Genomic DNA, 14,397 nt, shown 5'->3' with positions numbered 1-14,397 from the left:
TCTTCCATTTCTTCTTTCCTCCTGTCTAGTTCCTGGAGATTCAGTTCTGTTTTTGTGGATTGAGGTCTTGATTTTGAGCAGTCGTGGTCGAAAAATATGGGCTGAGCCCACAAGATATTTTCAATTTAGAGAGTAAGAAAAATATTTTTGTCATTAATTAATTAATTAATCCGTTCATTTATTAATTTATACTTTTGATTGTGATTCCTTTTCTAACTGAGGAAATGTTAGAATAGTTGATCTTGACTTGATTTATTTCACAGGGTCCCCATTTTGTTTTATAATGGGTCCTCACTGAATAAGGATGGTCTGCCAACAAGACTTGCTTAAGTGTATAATGCTAACCAGACACATTCACCATGAAACTTGAGGAGCACTGCAGGACAGGACAATCTACTTGATGCTTTGTAGAAACTTGGATCCAACCCCCAGCCAAGGGAGATCACAGTGATTTGCCTAGTGGTCTGATGACCCTTTTTTTCTTCCAATACAGCCCAGGAAATTTCTGAGTTGTGGGGGCTTATACTGCAGCAGTTCATTAGACCACGCAGAAAATACTTTTCAAAGCATGGCATCAGGAATAGTTGTCACATTCCAATTCTAGAGTCACTAGTTCATGATTCCTTATTGACATGGTACACCAGGGCAGGGAGGTTAAACTGTTTGGTGAGCAGTTGGGTGTTATGGATCTCTGCTACTCCACTGCTGTGGCCACGATGCTGACTTAGAGTCACATCCTCCATGCAGCTGCTGCCAAGCGGTATAACAAAATCAACTTTTATACTCGAGTAGAAAATTACTATTAACATTACTACTTTTCATTTCTAAATGCTGACAGCCTCAGTGAGACAAGTATCAAGAGTCCCAGTTCCAGAAAGCTTACAGACATAAGAAGGTAAATGCATTGTGAGACTGCTACAGCGGAAAGAAACACATGGTTTCAAAGAAAATAAATTGCTCTAAAACAGGAAGGCAGGAGAAAGGTGGTTTCATAAATGAGTGCTTGCCTTTTCTAAAGTCTAAAACCTATAATGGAGCGCATTTCCACTAATGAAGGATTCAGTGTACATCGTATATTTAGGTTGGATTTATTTGGTTTTGCTTGTCTTGATGGCCTTGATTCTAGGTACTCTAATTTTGCTATATGAGTTTATGAATAAGTATCAAATAGATTACCTAAACCTTGAGGTTTACTGGTCCATCTTTTTTTTTTCTAGCAGTCACCATGGAGTGTGGCTAAACTGTTCAGCCTTCAGGTAGCCCCACAGCAGCACTTGATAATCTTTCTTTTTGTTCTCTTTTTGTTCCAGTTTTTGTGATTTTTACTTTTGCCATTCACACTTCCCAAAGGTCACACTTACTCTTTACTGAATCTGAAGAAAATTTTTCTTACTATTATTAGTAAATGAGAATCTTAAGCTTAAATGGCTTTTTTCCGTCCGTAGCATTTCTATTTTTAGAACTCTGTCCAGACATTCCCATTGCATTTTTAAAATGGTATTTGGCCCTCAGCTCTAGGGATAAAAGTCTTCATGGCTTTCTACTGGAAGAGAAGTCACGTGTCATGGAAGGCAACACAGGCATGGGGCTTGTACCCAGCCAGCTGTTGTAGCAAGAAGCAGAGCCTCTGACAAGCCCATAGCAGAACCTAGCTTTAAAATACTCCTGGATTTCTTCTCTCATCTTCACATAAAGCATTACCTGGCTCCTGGAGAATTAGGTATGCAGACAAAAAGTGGTAGTGAAAATGGGAACAGCAGCACTATGCTGTGTTACCTCTGGAGTGGCTGCCTTCAGTTCCCATGGGCTCTGCTTAGCAGCACCACAGGCAGGCAAAGCAAACTGTTGGAGGAAAAAGCCAAAAAAGCAAGTGAAAACTAAATACATCTAATAGCCTGTGGTTAGTTCCTTATGAAATAAAAACTTAATAAGGAAGGACAAAGAAAATAAAGTTTTGGAGGAAGCCTTTGCAAGACAAAAAAGAACCCTAGCATTGGTGAATGTTTTGGAGGATGAGTGGTCTCTTTATTAATCCTTAGATGTGTAAGGTATATCCTAGTCGTGTTTTCTCAAGTTTTGGTATTCTAATGCTTTAGTATTTTCATTTGAGACTTAAAATACTGCTTTTCAGTCTGAGATTTTCTGCCACATCTTCCTATTAAAATGTTTTTACTGCAAAGAAGAAAGAGCAAGATTATGTAGAAGGAACTTCAGATAAACCAAAAGAAGACAGACATGTTGGGCCTGAGGGAGTTGACTGGACTATTCTTTCTTTTTTTTTCTCGTCAAAGCAATGAACTATGCTTAAATTTTGTGATGCAAAATAAATCATCTGCACTTTTGGGAGGGAAATATGAATAGTATCTTCTGAAGTTTCCTGTGGGTTCCCTCTGCCTATATTAAATTGTAAGCAAAGGCTGTTCTTCACAGTTCTCTAGGTTTTCAATTCATCTATCATCTCTAACAAGTGCTGTTTACTTCATATGCACATATAGGGTTATGCATGTAACTTATTATCCAATAAAGGTCTTTACCATTTAGAGGTATGTTGCAATCTTGTTAGGCCTCTATAATTCTTACTATTAATGGAAATAAAGACAGGCATCTCTATGAATACATATACATTCTTCATAGCTGCTTTAAATAAACGAAAGTTAACCAAGACAAAGACAGTGCTGTATGGATCCTGTGTTGTCCGGTATGTTATTCCATCATGGCACTCTGCTTAAAAAATACTTGAATACGTCTTCTCATGTGTGCACACTGGAGGACATATGGTGCATTTCAGCTTTAAATTTGAATTTTCTTAATTTTGCAGGTTTAACTTATTCCCTTAATGGTAGTTTTAACAGGTTTTTTCTCTTTTTTTTTTTTTTTTTTTTTTAGTTTTGGTTTATTACAGTTTTCTTAAAGGGTTTTTAGAAATATTTTTTTTTTTTTTTTTTTTTTTTTTTTTTTTAGTTTTGGTTTATTACAGTTGTCTTAAAGGGTTTTTAGAGATATAAAGGTTATTAGAGGGATAGAAGAAGGAAAACTTGCACAGGCATGCACACAGACTTATGGAAGAATGTGCAATAAAATATTTCCATCACACTGTAATATAACAATCTCCATGTCAGTGAGTGAAACATTATGTTTTTTCAGTTGAGATGTATTATCTCAGCTAAAGTATATTAGACAGTCTGCTGTGTTATGTTCTGCTCCATCTGGTCAGTCATTTAGGTTCAATAGCAAGTATCAATGGAATTGTTTCTTATCACGTGTTTCAGTGCGGTTAAATCCTTGATTTGGTAAAACAGTCTGAAAAAGTAATTACTGTGCATATGCAGATTTTCCTGTTTTTGAAGTTTATGGCACCCAACCATAGTGAAAGTAAGCAGAATTAGAATGGGGAAAATGGAAGAAATGCAGATTTCCCTTGCTTGCACTCTGCAGTCCCTGGTTCGCAGAAGCCCTACCCAAACTCCTCTGTCAGGAAGGTCAAAGCTCTGAACTGAGACACAGAAGAAACAGAGATAAAAAGCAGCAGCTGTCTGTAAAGTACCCTTGTGCCCTAAATGTATAGCCTCCCATGTGCACACTTCCTTCTTTTAGCCATTCTAACTTCTCCAAACTGCATTGATACGGCAGAAAACAAGGGCAGCTTTTGGACCCTGCACTTGAGAAGGCATAACATTTAAAAATTAAAGTGTCTGTGCCAGCAGCGTTACAGAAGACTAGTAAGGCACTCACCTTGGTTCCTTACATAATCAAAAAAGGCAGTAGTTTCAAGCAATTAAATGATATACTTACTTGATTCCACTGATCAGGGACAGCATATATATATACTTTGATAGAACAACCAAGGACTCTGCTGGGCTGACCAAGGAGATGTAAAGGACCCAGGTGATTCTTGTGCCATTCCTTAGTGAGCAGGGCTTTGGGGTAGGAATATTTGATTCTTGGATCTTTGTTTTCTGCAGCTTTAAACTTCCATTTCTCAGGAGCTTCCATTTCTCTGGATCTGAGCCGCTGAGATTTGCGAGGCCAGGAAAAGAGTCGACAAAAATAGGTGACTGAGTGTGCTAGTGAGAAAGAGTTTCTATTGGGAGACAGATATATTAGTGTTAGCTTCCTGCTGCAGGAATTGTTTATTTATTTTGTATTAAATAGTTCCTGGGAGCCAAGTGCTCTCCTGGGAGCAAGGAGCCAAGATTTTTGGCACCCGTAACTAAGAGTTCTGATGGTCCCTTTATCTCAAATGAGTACTCAAACAAGTAAAGAGGAGGCATCAGGATAATTTTCATTTTTATATGTGTTTTGGTCTGATCTCAATCCTATTGTCCATGGTCCAAGAATGACTAGTGCTTTATGCCTCAGTAGAGACTCATGGGAAAGATATATTTTGTGCTATATCTGAATTGTAACACTATAAACTACCTGTCTCTTCAGGCTAGAATGTTTCTGAGCAGGAATGCAAGTCTATATTTAGGTCCCTAGAGCCTTTTGCATTGCACAGTTGAGGTGCCATTAGCCTTTAGGCACCTCCAGGTTACGATAGTCATGAATTCTCAGCAGTCAGTATAGCTCCTTCGGCATTCGGCACCTAAATTCTGCACAAGTCTCAGGTGCCAAAGCTGATGGTTTAAACTGATGTTGCTCCACTGACAGATTTACACCAGCTGAGAATGTGGTGGTGGTTCGATTTATGGGACTAATGTGCAGGTGTGTAAGGGATGAGCAGTAGGTCTGGTAGTGCCAGGGTTCCTCAGGCCAGAGGCAATCAGAGATAGGAAGGCTGAGCACCCAAACCAGGTATAGCTGGTGCTTCTTTGCCCTGATTACCTTTAGGTCAGTGTTTTTAAGATCTCTTTTTGCCTTTTGCTTTTCTTTCAGCTCACTAAATGGCTCTACTCTCAGCAAAGTGTTCATCCTAGAATTCATGAAGTGACTCTTAACAGGGTTTCCTAGTCCTTCCCTAATTCTGCTGAGCATTTTCACTAAGGGAGAAAGGATATGACTATGACTCCATTGTTTTAAACGATCTGATGCTTTGTTCCAAGGGTTGAAAGAACATGCAAATGACACCCTGGCCTGTGAAAATCAGGGACTTCAGTCAGGTGTGTTTTTTTCTGAATAAACCAACAGGCAATGGTGACTGCAAGGTATATTTTACTGTCTTGCCTTCCCTTCAGAAATATTTATTTTAATAAAACTCATCTTTCGGACCCAATCCTGGTTTTGGCTGGGATAGAGTTAGTTTTCTTCTTAGTAGCTGGTACAGGACTGTGTTTTGGATTTATTGTGAGCATAATGTTGATAACACATTGATGTTTTAATTGCTGCTAAATAGTGCTTACTCTAAATCAAGAACTTTCCAGTTTCCCATGCTCTGTCAGTGAGCAGGTGGACAGGAAGCAGGGAGGAAGCACGGCCAGGACAGCTGACCTGAACTGGCCAAAGGGATATTCCATACCATATGGCATCATTCCCAGTATATAAACCAGGGAGAGCTGGCCGGGAGAGGCAGATCACTGCTCAGGGATGGGCTGGATGTTGGTCAGTGGGGGGTGAGCAACTGTAGTGTGCAGCACATTTTTCTCTTGGGTTTTATTCCTCCATCTCTCTCCTTTTCATTACTATTATTATATTTTTCTTTGTTTCAATTATTAAGCTGACCTTATCTCAACACACAAGTTTTACTTTTTTCTGATTCTTCTCCCCATCCCACCAGAGAGTGGGGAATGAGCTAGTGGTTGTGTAGTACTTAGTTATTGGCTGAGGTTAAAACATGACAACCCGTGAAAGTTTTCCCTCTGTTTTAAGGTATGGATTATGGTGGAACGGGATTGCAGGATGAATCAGCTCTTGAGTCATCTGGGTTTATAATGTTATGTTTGTAATACATTTTGTTATGTTTATAGTACTTTTGTGCAGTTATTGTGTTACTTTATGCTACTCTGCAACTAAGATGGGTTTTGCTCCATATTGGGTAGATGGCAAGAGAAAGGGAGCTCCTAGTTTGGAAGAGTCTGCAGTCCTGGAGGGGAAGTGGTGGAAGGGGTGAAAGGGAAGAAGGTGCAGTAGGATACAAAGGGAACCTCTGTCAGTGTACAGAGAACAGTACCAGCAAGCAGTGAACCCTTCCAGGAGCACGCCACCTAACAAATGGTAGTGTCATGTAAATGCCTTAGATGCTTTCCAGGAGAGAACTATTTCATTTACTTGCAAGATGCAGTAGGTCTTCCACAGGAGACTATTTCTATAATTATGCATCCTCTGCACATCTTTGTATGATTTTGCATGCATATATGTCTAGGTTCGTGACTATTACACATTTGTTGAAAATATGCCTTCCCTGTTGCTCTTCATCAACAGGAGGAACATCGTGTGATTTATCTGGGTAAAATCAGACCTGACACAACCCGAACAGAACTGAGGGACCGTTTTGAAGTTTTTGGTGAAATTGAGGAGTGCACAGTAAATTTGCGGGATGATGGGTAGGAACTTTTGAGATTACTTCTTGTTTGGGACCTGCCATATGTAAAAAATTATGGCAGTAAGATTACTGGTATGGGAGTTACCAATAAAAGTGCTGAGACAGATGACATGCTGAGTTCAAAACCTTATTTATTTTCTTTCATCCTTATTTATTAATCTTGCTAGTTGAGATTTCCTGTCCCAGAAATAAGTATTTAACTGTATGACAGGACAATCATGCTGATAAATGGATGCAGTACTTCTGGCATTTCCACTGCTGGGTCTCCTGCAAGTTTGCTTTCAGGAAGGGGTTACACTAATATGTGTTAACTCTTTTCAGCTTTTGTTCACAACTGTATTTTTCAATTTCAGAGACAGCTATGGTTTCATCACCTACCGCTATACTTGTGACGCCTTCGCTGCTCTTGAAAACGGATACACTTTACGCAGGTCAAATGAACCTGACTTTGAGCTGTACTTCTGTGGACGCAAGCAATTTTGCAAGTCTAACTATGCAGACCTAGGTAGGTATTTTGGTCTATGTGAATTAAAGTACATAACTGGAATCTTGTAACTCATGAGAATTTAGGATTTGCTACTTTTTTGTTTACTGCTTATATTATTTAAATGATGGGGGGATAAGGTGTTGAAGGAAGTGTTTTTCACTTTCTGTAAGAAGTTTAAAAGTTAACTAATCTGAGCTGACTTCTTTCAAATATTCCAGACTGTGAAAATTCTTTTAAAGCCCACTTCCACCATTATAAAAATAAGTGCTCAATATTCAGTAATACATTTCTATGTTGAAATGATAGTACCACAGAAAACTCTCACATGCTTTGCTATTTATTGCTATAACTGCTTGGTTCTAATAAACAGAGAACAAAGGAAATACCTTACCACAAAACTTCATTATGATTCTTACTTTGCCATGAGTTCTGCGGTAGATGTGTGGAACTTGCCAAGGGCACTTCTTAAACACAATTCATAGATACTCAAGTTTGAAAGTGAGAAGGGTTTGTGACCAAATCTGACCCTTAGCATGGTAAAAGCTACTGATCTCAACTGGTGATTCTAAAATTGTGCATAAACATCGATGTATGAAAGTGTCTCCTTGAAGGGATTTCAAGTAATGATATAAGAGGCTCCAGCCTGTGGAGAGCTTTGCAAATCTCATAGTGTTTGTGGTCACACTGAAGTGGGGTATTATCCATACCAGTCTCCAGACCCCAGGGTGCTGTGGTAGCTCCAGGCTCAAGTGTACGTAATGGCTGTGCTAACACATCTGTGGGTCTGTCCAAGTCCTGCCTGGGCAAAAACATGTGGTTCTGTCCTATGCTCTGGGTCAGGGTGTGATGCTTCCCCTTGCAAGGATTTTTGGAGATGTTCAAAGTCTTACAGAAGGAATACTGATGTTAAGTATATTCATGAAGAGACCACGCAGACTACCAAAACAGCCTCTGTAATATTATAATATATGATAAACTCAATTCTTATTTAATTACCTTTTAAAATGTAAAGTATTCATTAAATGTTAAATCTTTCCTAATACCTGTATAAATAGACTAAAGGCATGGGAGATACTCTTTTCTGAATAACATAGCAAGGCACATTTTGCTGTTGAATCTGTATTAATCAGATATTGTGGGTTTTTTATGAATAAATGACCACAGTCATTAAAATCTCTCATAACCCTGTAACAGAGTGCTAATGAAATCTTGTATGTGCTGCCCTCGGCTTTGTACAATGCAGGAAGTGCATACAGATAAATTTTTTCTAACCAATTGATGTCTTTTCAAAATAAATTATAAAGATGATACGCATTGTTCACAATGAATATGCTATAATTCACTTCAGTGACTAAACAGATAATGTAAAGCTAAGAAAAGGCAATTGACTGCTGAAGAGATATAGCGTTGATGTTGAAAATATAAAAGGTAGCAAGGCATTTGTCGAAATGTAGGCTGATAAAAACAGTAGAACCAGATTTAAGTCTTGCCTTGATTTGACTTATCTTCAGCAATGGAAGCCAAGGTCATCTCTGTATCTCAGAAAATCTGCGGTTTTAAAATAAGTTGTCTGAAGGGAACATTATTCATCATTTGGGAGTACTCCTTGTCAGGTCTCTCCATAGCAAGTGGGATTCCCAAAGTATCTGTGAGCAGACTATTTTCACTTTCTCCTGCTACCAGCTTGAGCTTCTGTACTTCAGACTGCATTCTCTGTGTTTTGCAGAGTATCTGATAGAGCAACATAAGGAAATGGCAGGATGAACTTTAAAATTCATGAGCTGGTACCAGGACAGAGAGAATTAATCAGCCTTGGGTTGAGTACAGAAGAAAGAAAACACTTGAAAACAGTAGTCAGAAGTTTAACACCTCTCCTCTGTGAGAAGCTATTGTCTTAACAGAACTTGTAATGAACATTTAATGCACAGTGTGTCTTATAGTGGTAGATGGGGAGTTCTGATTAATTCAACACAAGAAGTAGCAAGAAAAGGGGGCTCTCATAAAGGAGTTGTGACATAGGAACTGGGGAGAGTCAGTGTTAAGCAGGGTTGACTCCAAATAATTGGAGTCCTAGAGCTGTGTGGCCACAAACGTACAGTCCCTCCTCTGTGCTAGGAACATAGTGATGTCTGTGTCTGAGCAACTGGCAAAGCTGGAGCAGGTGTCACAGATCACCGGAGCTGGACTGTTATTGCTGCTATGGCTTATCACATATGATGCAGAAAGCCCACCTGCTTGTACAGCCATGCAGAGACCCTGCCCAGAATAGCTCTGAACAAGCAAACCCCCCAAAATGAGTGGAAGCAAAACCAGAGATTCAGGGAGTTGTACTGACTTGCAGAAGACCCCAAGGCAGGGCAGGCAGAAGCAGCCATGTCCTCTGTGTGCTGCTTGCAGGCTGCCCTGGCTTTCTGCAGAACCGTCCCCCTATTACCTTTCTCAGGAGAATTAAGTTTTGGATATTGCGTGTTGAGAAACAGCCATTGCAAGACAGAAGTGGAGTTTTGGGTAAGGCATCTGTCAAAATTATTTGGACTACTTCGAGACCTATACATAGCAGTGTGTTGTGCTCAGGTCCTTGAGGAATCCGTTTTGAGTTAACCTGTTCTAGATGTACATGTGATTAATGGTTCCCCCCCAGTGCTGATGATGTGTATTGCTTTTGTTAAATTCTACTTCTTACCAGAAATCTCTGTGCATGCATAAAGCTTCGCCGATGATCATTTCTATGCTTTTATCATCCCATAACATTGTGGTTGTAAGTGCATTGTTTCTTCAGTGCCTTGAGTGTAGTGATGTACAGAGAAAATAAGTATTCGCTAGTGGTTCTTACCTATTATCTAAACTTGCGTCCTTTGGGTTTCAGATTCAAACTCAGATGATTTTGATCCTGCTTCCACTAAAAGCAAGTATGACTCCATGGATTTTGATAGTTTACTTAAAGAGGCACAGCGGAGCCTGCGTAGGTAACATGCATGTCATCCGAAGAAAACAAGGGGATGGCGAATACCTCACGGACGTCACGTCCTTCAATAATGGACAACTAAAAAGTCGTACTTAGGAATTTCTCCTACTTTACACTCTCTGTTCAAAACCATGGTTTACATGAACACAGCTGCTCGATGAGTGGAGGAGCAAGACGGCTGTCCAGTAAGCACACGCATGTCCATGGGTGTCAGCTTTGCTTTCGCGGGTGATCGGTGGCGGGGGAGCCTGGCGTTCCTTGCGAGTTCAGTGCAAATCACGAGACATGGCAGCAGTTCCACGGAGATATACGTACAACAATGAACTGCAAAACCTGTACATATTGCATTTTAACAAAAAAGAACAAAAACAAACAGAAAAAAAAAACAATGTGAGAACTATGGCTGCTGATGTCTGGGAATCAGACACTGCTCTTTTGTTTTGTTTTTTTTAAAGAAGCTTCTTCTCAAAACACAGTGATAATATGACAATCCAGAAGAAACCACAGGTCCCAGAAGCCTACAATCTGTTTTAGCTTTGTTTTAAGATTGTTTGTTTTTCTTTTGGTTGGGGTTTTCTTTGTGGGTTTTTTTGTTTTGTTTTTTTGGGTTTTTTTTAATCCTTGCGGAAAAGAAAATGAAAGGCTCAAGCTTCCCTAACATTTTGAAGTTTCATCTTTTAATTCTGACACCCATGTAAATGTCTACAACATTGATCTTCCACAGCAAAATTTTCAAAGCCTTGTTAATGGTCAAATGTGCAGCTTGTTCAGCGATTTATTCTAATGAGCGGACGTGGTGTTACATTATTAATGAGAGCTGGATATAACTATCTGGGTGTGTGCGCAGATAGTTTATTTGCTACATTCTCTAAAGTAGTTGAGTATTTACAAGTGTTAAATGGATTATTTTTATTTATGTACATACTGTATGACGATGTTCTTTTTTGTTACAGCTATGCACTGTAAATGCAGCCTTCTTTTCAAAAACTGCTGAATTTTTCTTAAACAAGAATATTCAAATGTAATTATAGGAGGTGAAACAATTATTGTACACTAACATATGTAGAAAGCTGAACTTATGCTTATATATATTTGATTGTAAAAAAAAAAGAAAAATGTGTGGGTGAGGGTGTGAGTGTGTATATGTGTGCGCGCGTGTATCTGAGTGCAAAAATCAATTACACACATTCATCCCTTCTTTGGTGAGCTTATATAAGAATTTTGTCAAGAATTGTTCTAGCCCAAAAGGTATTAACCACTTCTACAGTAGTTTTCCACATTTTTCTCATTGCTTGATTTTCTTTTGCAGTTTTATACACTGAATTTGTTAGGGGAATGAAATTTTCTCATCTAAATTTTTCTAGAAGATATCATAATTTTATGTAAAGTCTCTCAAATGGGTAATCATTAAGAAATGTTTTTATTTTATGTATCAACAGTAGTTTTGAAACTAGAGGTCAAAAATCTTTTTAAAATGCTATTTTGTTTTAATTTTTGTGATTTTAATTTGATAAAAATGTGCTGAGGTACTAAGTACAGTATGATTTTTACAGTAATTCTGTGTCTAAACACTGTTCTTGAAGCCAGTAATCTTTTCATTGGCAGTTTAATGATGGTATTTATCTATATTTTTTACAGTTATGCATCCTGTATAAATACCAATCCTTCATTCCTTTGTTTACTAAAGAGACATATTTATCAGTTACAATTATCCTATTTATTATAAATTATGAGATGACTAAAAAAATAAAAAGGCCAGTGGAAATTTTATACCTAGGATGCATGATGGTTGTCAGTTTGGGGTAAGCAAGTGCTTCGTTTGGAAATTCCGCTTTTGCAGGAGCAGTGGGTTGTTTGAGTTTTTTTTCCTTTTTTTACTATGCACTAGCATGGCCTCAGATGTGCCCATGACATTGTTGCTGATGACATTGCTTCTGTTAAATTAAATAGAAACTTCAGGAAAGAAAAGAACCACAAGAGTAAACTACTGCTATTCTGAGCATCAGAATTTCATCTGAACTCAGAGTGTCTACACTGAATCAGCAAAGTTTGATATTTGCTTGTGAATGTATAGATTTGTTATTCTATTACTGTTTGGCATTCATGACTACTCTGAAAGGTATGGCACACCTAACTATTTAATCTACTTTCCCACTCCAAATCTTAGAAAACTGATTCCACTCCCATGCCAGTGCAGTTGATTTTGATGGCTGCATTCATTTTATCACCAGCATATTGTGTTCTGAGAGATTCCACTGTCTGTCCTGTTGGATGCTTGCTTGATTTTTTGGCTTCTTATTTCTCAGTAGATAGATAGCAATAAAACAAAAAAAAAAGAAAAGAACTTTTCTGGAGGTTCTGTGTTACAAATGTAACATTCTTTAATCTGCATAATTCTTGTTGTTGCTCTGTAGGTTAAAAATGCAGGTATTTTAACTTTGTGTGAATGCCAAACTAAACGTTTACAATTTTCCTTTCTGGATTTTGAGTATCTTCTGTTGTAAAGAAAAATATTAAAAGCAATAAATTATTTTTAAGAAATCAGTATTTAGTATATCATATTATGTGTTCAAGGACCAGATGCATTACCTATTTTGCCTTTACATTTCTGTGATTAAATTTGAAAACATTCTCTTTTGCCCTTGATTGCTGACATTAATAAATTGGTGTGGGGCTTGTCGGGGGGATTATTTATTTTTCACCAGGCATAATGATGAGTCAATTTTTTTTTTTTCACTGGCCTGGCAAACATTCTCATCTTGAAGATGGCTTTCCTCTGTGGATTACAAATTACATATGAAATTAATAGAGCTAGGATTGTTAAATAAAGCTATTTGGATCCTTCATAGACACTGTAGTAGGAAACCCATCAAAATATCAACTTGGTGTTTCCTTTTCTTTTTTTCTTCCCCAAGAACATTTCAAATTAGCACATGTACCACATTGTCACCGGAGGCAAATTGCAGCATAGCTCTATGTGTCTTTTAGATGAAGATTGTACTGTTGCTTTCATGCTGTGGTAAGTACCACATCCACAATACAGGTAGCAGAACTGGTACTTAGAAACTATGGTCTTTCCTAGAACTGTAACAAAGTAATTCCTACAGAACGGAAAGTGATCTAAATACTAATCCAAACAGAGGGATCCTAAAGTTTAAGAAAAATACTTGAGCTAGACTACTCTGAAAAGCAGTTGTGCTGCCATCACCAAAAGCAGGACTGAGAGAAAAGTTTGTGCCTCTGGGGCATAACACTTGGGTCAGTTGAAAAAAAAATCACAAAGCGACCACAACTTCTTATCATCCCTTTAGATGTAAGCTTACAGTAGGTAATGATTATGTGTCCTTTTTGATGGCTGTAATGAGAACTTCAATCACTGTAGTATAAGATCTGATCTATAAATGACCTAGAATAGCCATGTAATATAATGTGATGGTTCTAAATTTGTACCTATGTGGCAGACATTTTCAATAATGTGAAACACTGACCTTATGGAGCTACTGTAAGATTTGTACAGTATAGGTGAACATGTAAAGCTGTTGGTTAGACTATGCTGAACAGGGAAAGTGAGATACTAGTTAAGCCCAAGCTGGGCTATTTTCCACCTGCCGATTCTACATGTACTTTTGTGGTTTAAGTCATTGTATGAAAATTCCTGTGATTTTTTTTCTTTTTTTTAATGTGCAGTACACATCAGCCTCACTGAGCTAATAAAGGGAAACGAATGTTTCAAATCCATTTCTGTTTCTCTTTTTTATCACAGGTGACAGGTTTTTTCCCCCTACAACAGGTTGTGTACTGGGTTTTCTATTACTCTTTCTAGTGGTTGTAATTGATTTGAGATAGTAGTCCAGAGCACACCTGCATTACTGCACTTTGGGCAGGGGACAGAACTGCCAATTTTAAATACATTTAATGGTAAAAAGATGCTGCATGCCTTTCTGCCATGATTACCCAAGGCTGTTGAAGAGCCGACATAAAATATGTAGGAAAACCTTTGAAGAATCCTCAGTGGAATTTAAGAGTTGCTGGTTTGAGTTAGGAAGGGGTGGGGAATATAAGGGCTTTTCTATCTGGTCATATTTGGATCTAAGTTGTGGAGGTACTAGGATCTGACAAGTGCAAAATGGTTGGTATCTTCCATCCTGAGGTGATAAATATCTGTACTAGGATAAAGCACATCATGAGAGCCCTTCACCAGCCTCTCTGTCTTAGCAGACATTCGAGGAGGACCAGACAGGTAGGTAGCTGGAAAGCATGGCTTTTCTGAATCCTTTATGGACAGTACAGTGTGCAGCATGGTGTATTTCCACACCAGCATTGCCACTGGGCAGGCAACAGATAGGCCAGGGGATGCCAAAGGGTATTCACAACCAGTCATTTACATGCACTGAAAAAGGGGAAGAAGCTGTTTTTCTTTGGTTTGCCCAGAATTCATTCACATGTAGCCAATTTATGGCTGTAGGC

At 38.4% G+C, this 14,397-nt stretch overlaps 1 protein-coding gene across 4 annotated transcripts in view; it reads left to right on the top strand.

Annotated features, from left to right (window-relative positions):
* PPARGC1A (PPARG coactivator 1 alpha) overlaps positions 1 to 13,668 on the top strand; it is a 368,813-nt gene extending 355,145 nt beyond the window's left edge. For all 4 annotated transcript variants that reach the window (XM_027642670.1, XM_027642673.1, XM_027642671.1 and 1 more), the window contains 3 exons: positions 6,358 to 6,479; positions 6,832 to 6,983; positions 9,832 to 13,668. In XM_027642670.1, the coding sequence (XP_027498471.1) occupies positions 6,358 to 6,479; positions 6,832 to 6,983; positions 9,832 to 9,935 (378 nt within the window). In that variant the 3' untranslated portion in view covers positions 9,936 to 13,668. The remainder of the gene's footprint in view (positions 1 to 6,357; positions 6,480 to 6,831; positions 6,984 to 9,831) is intronic.
* Positions 13,669 to 14,397: the final 729 nt, after the last annotated feature.

Source organism: Corapipo altera, unplaced genomic scaffold (assembly GCF_003945725.1).
Source record: "Corapipo altera isolate COAL_440 unplaced genomic scaffold, ASM394572v1 22, whole genome shotgun sequence".
NCBI classification, from domain to species: domain Eukaryota; kingdom Metazoa; phylum Chordata; class Aves; order Passeriformes; family Pipridae; genus Corapipo; species Corapipo altera.
Note: the sequence above shows the minus strand (reverse complement) of the source record. Positions and strands in the feature narration are given on the sequence as shown.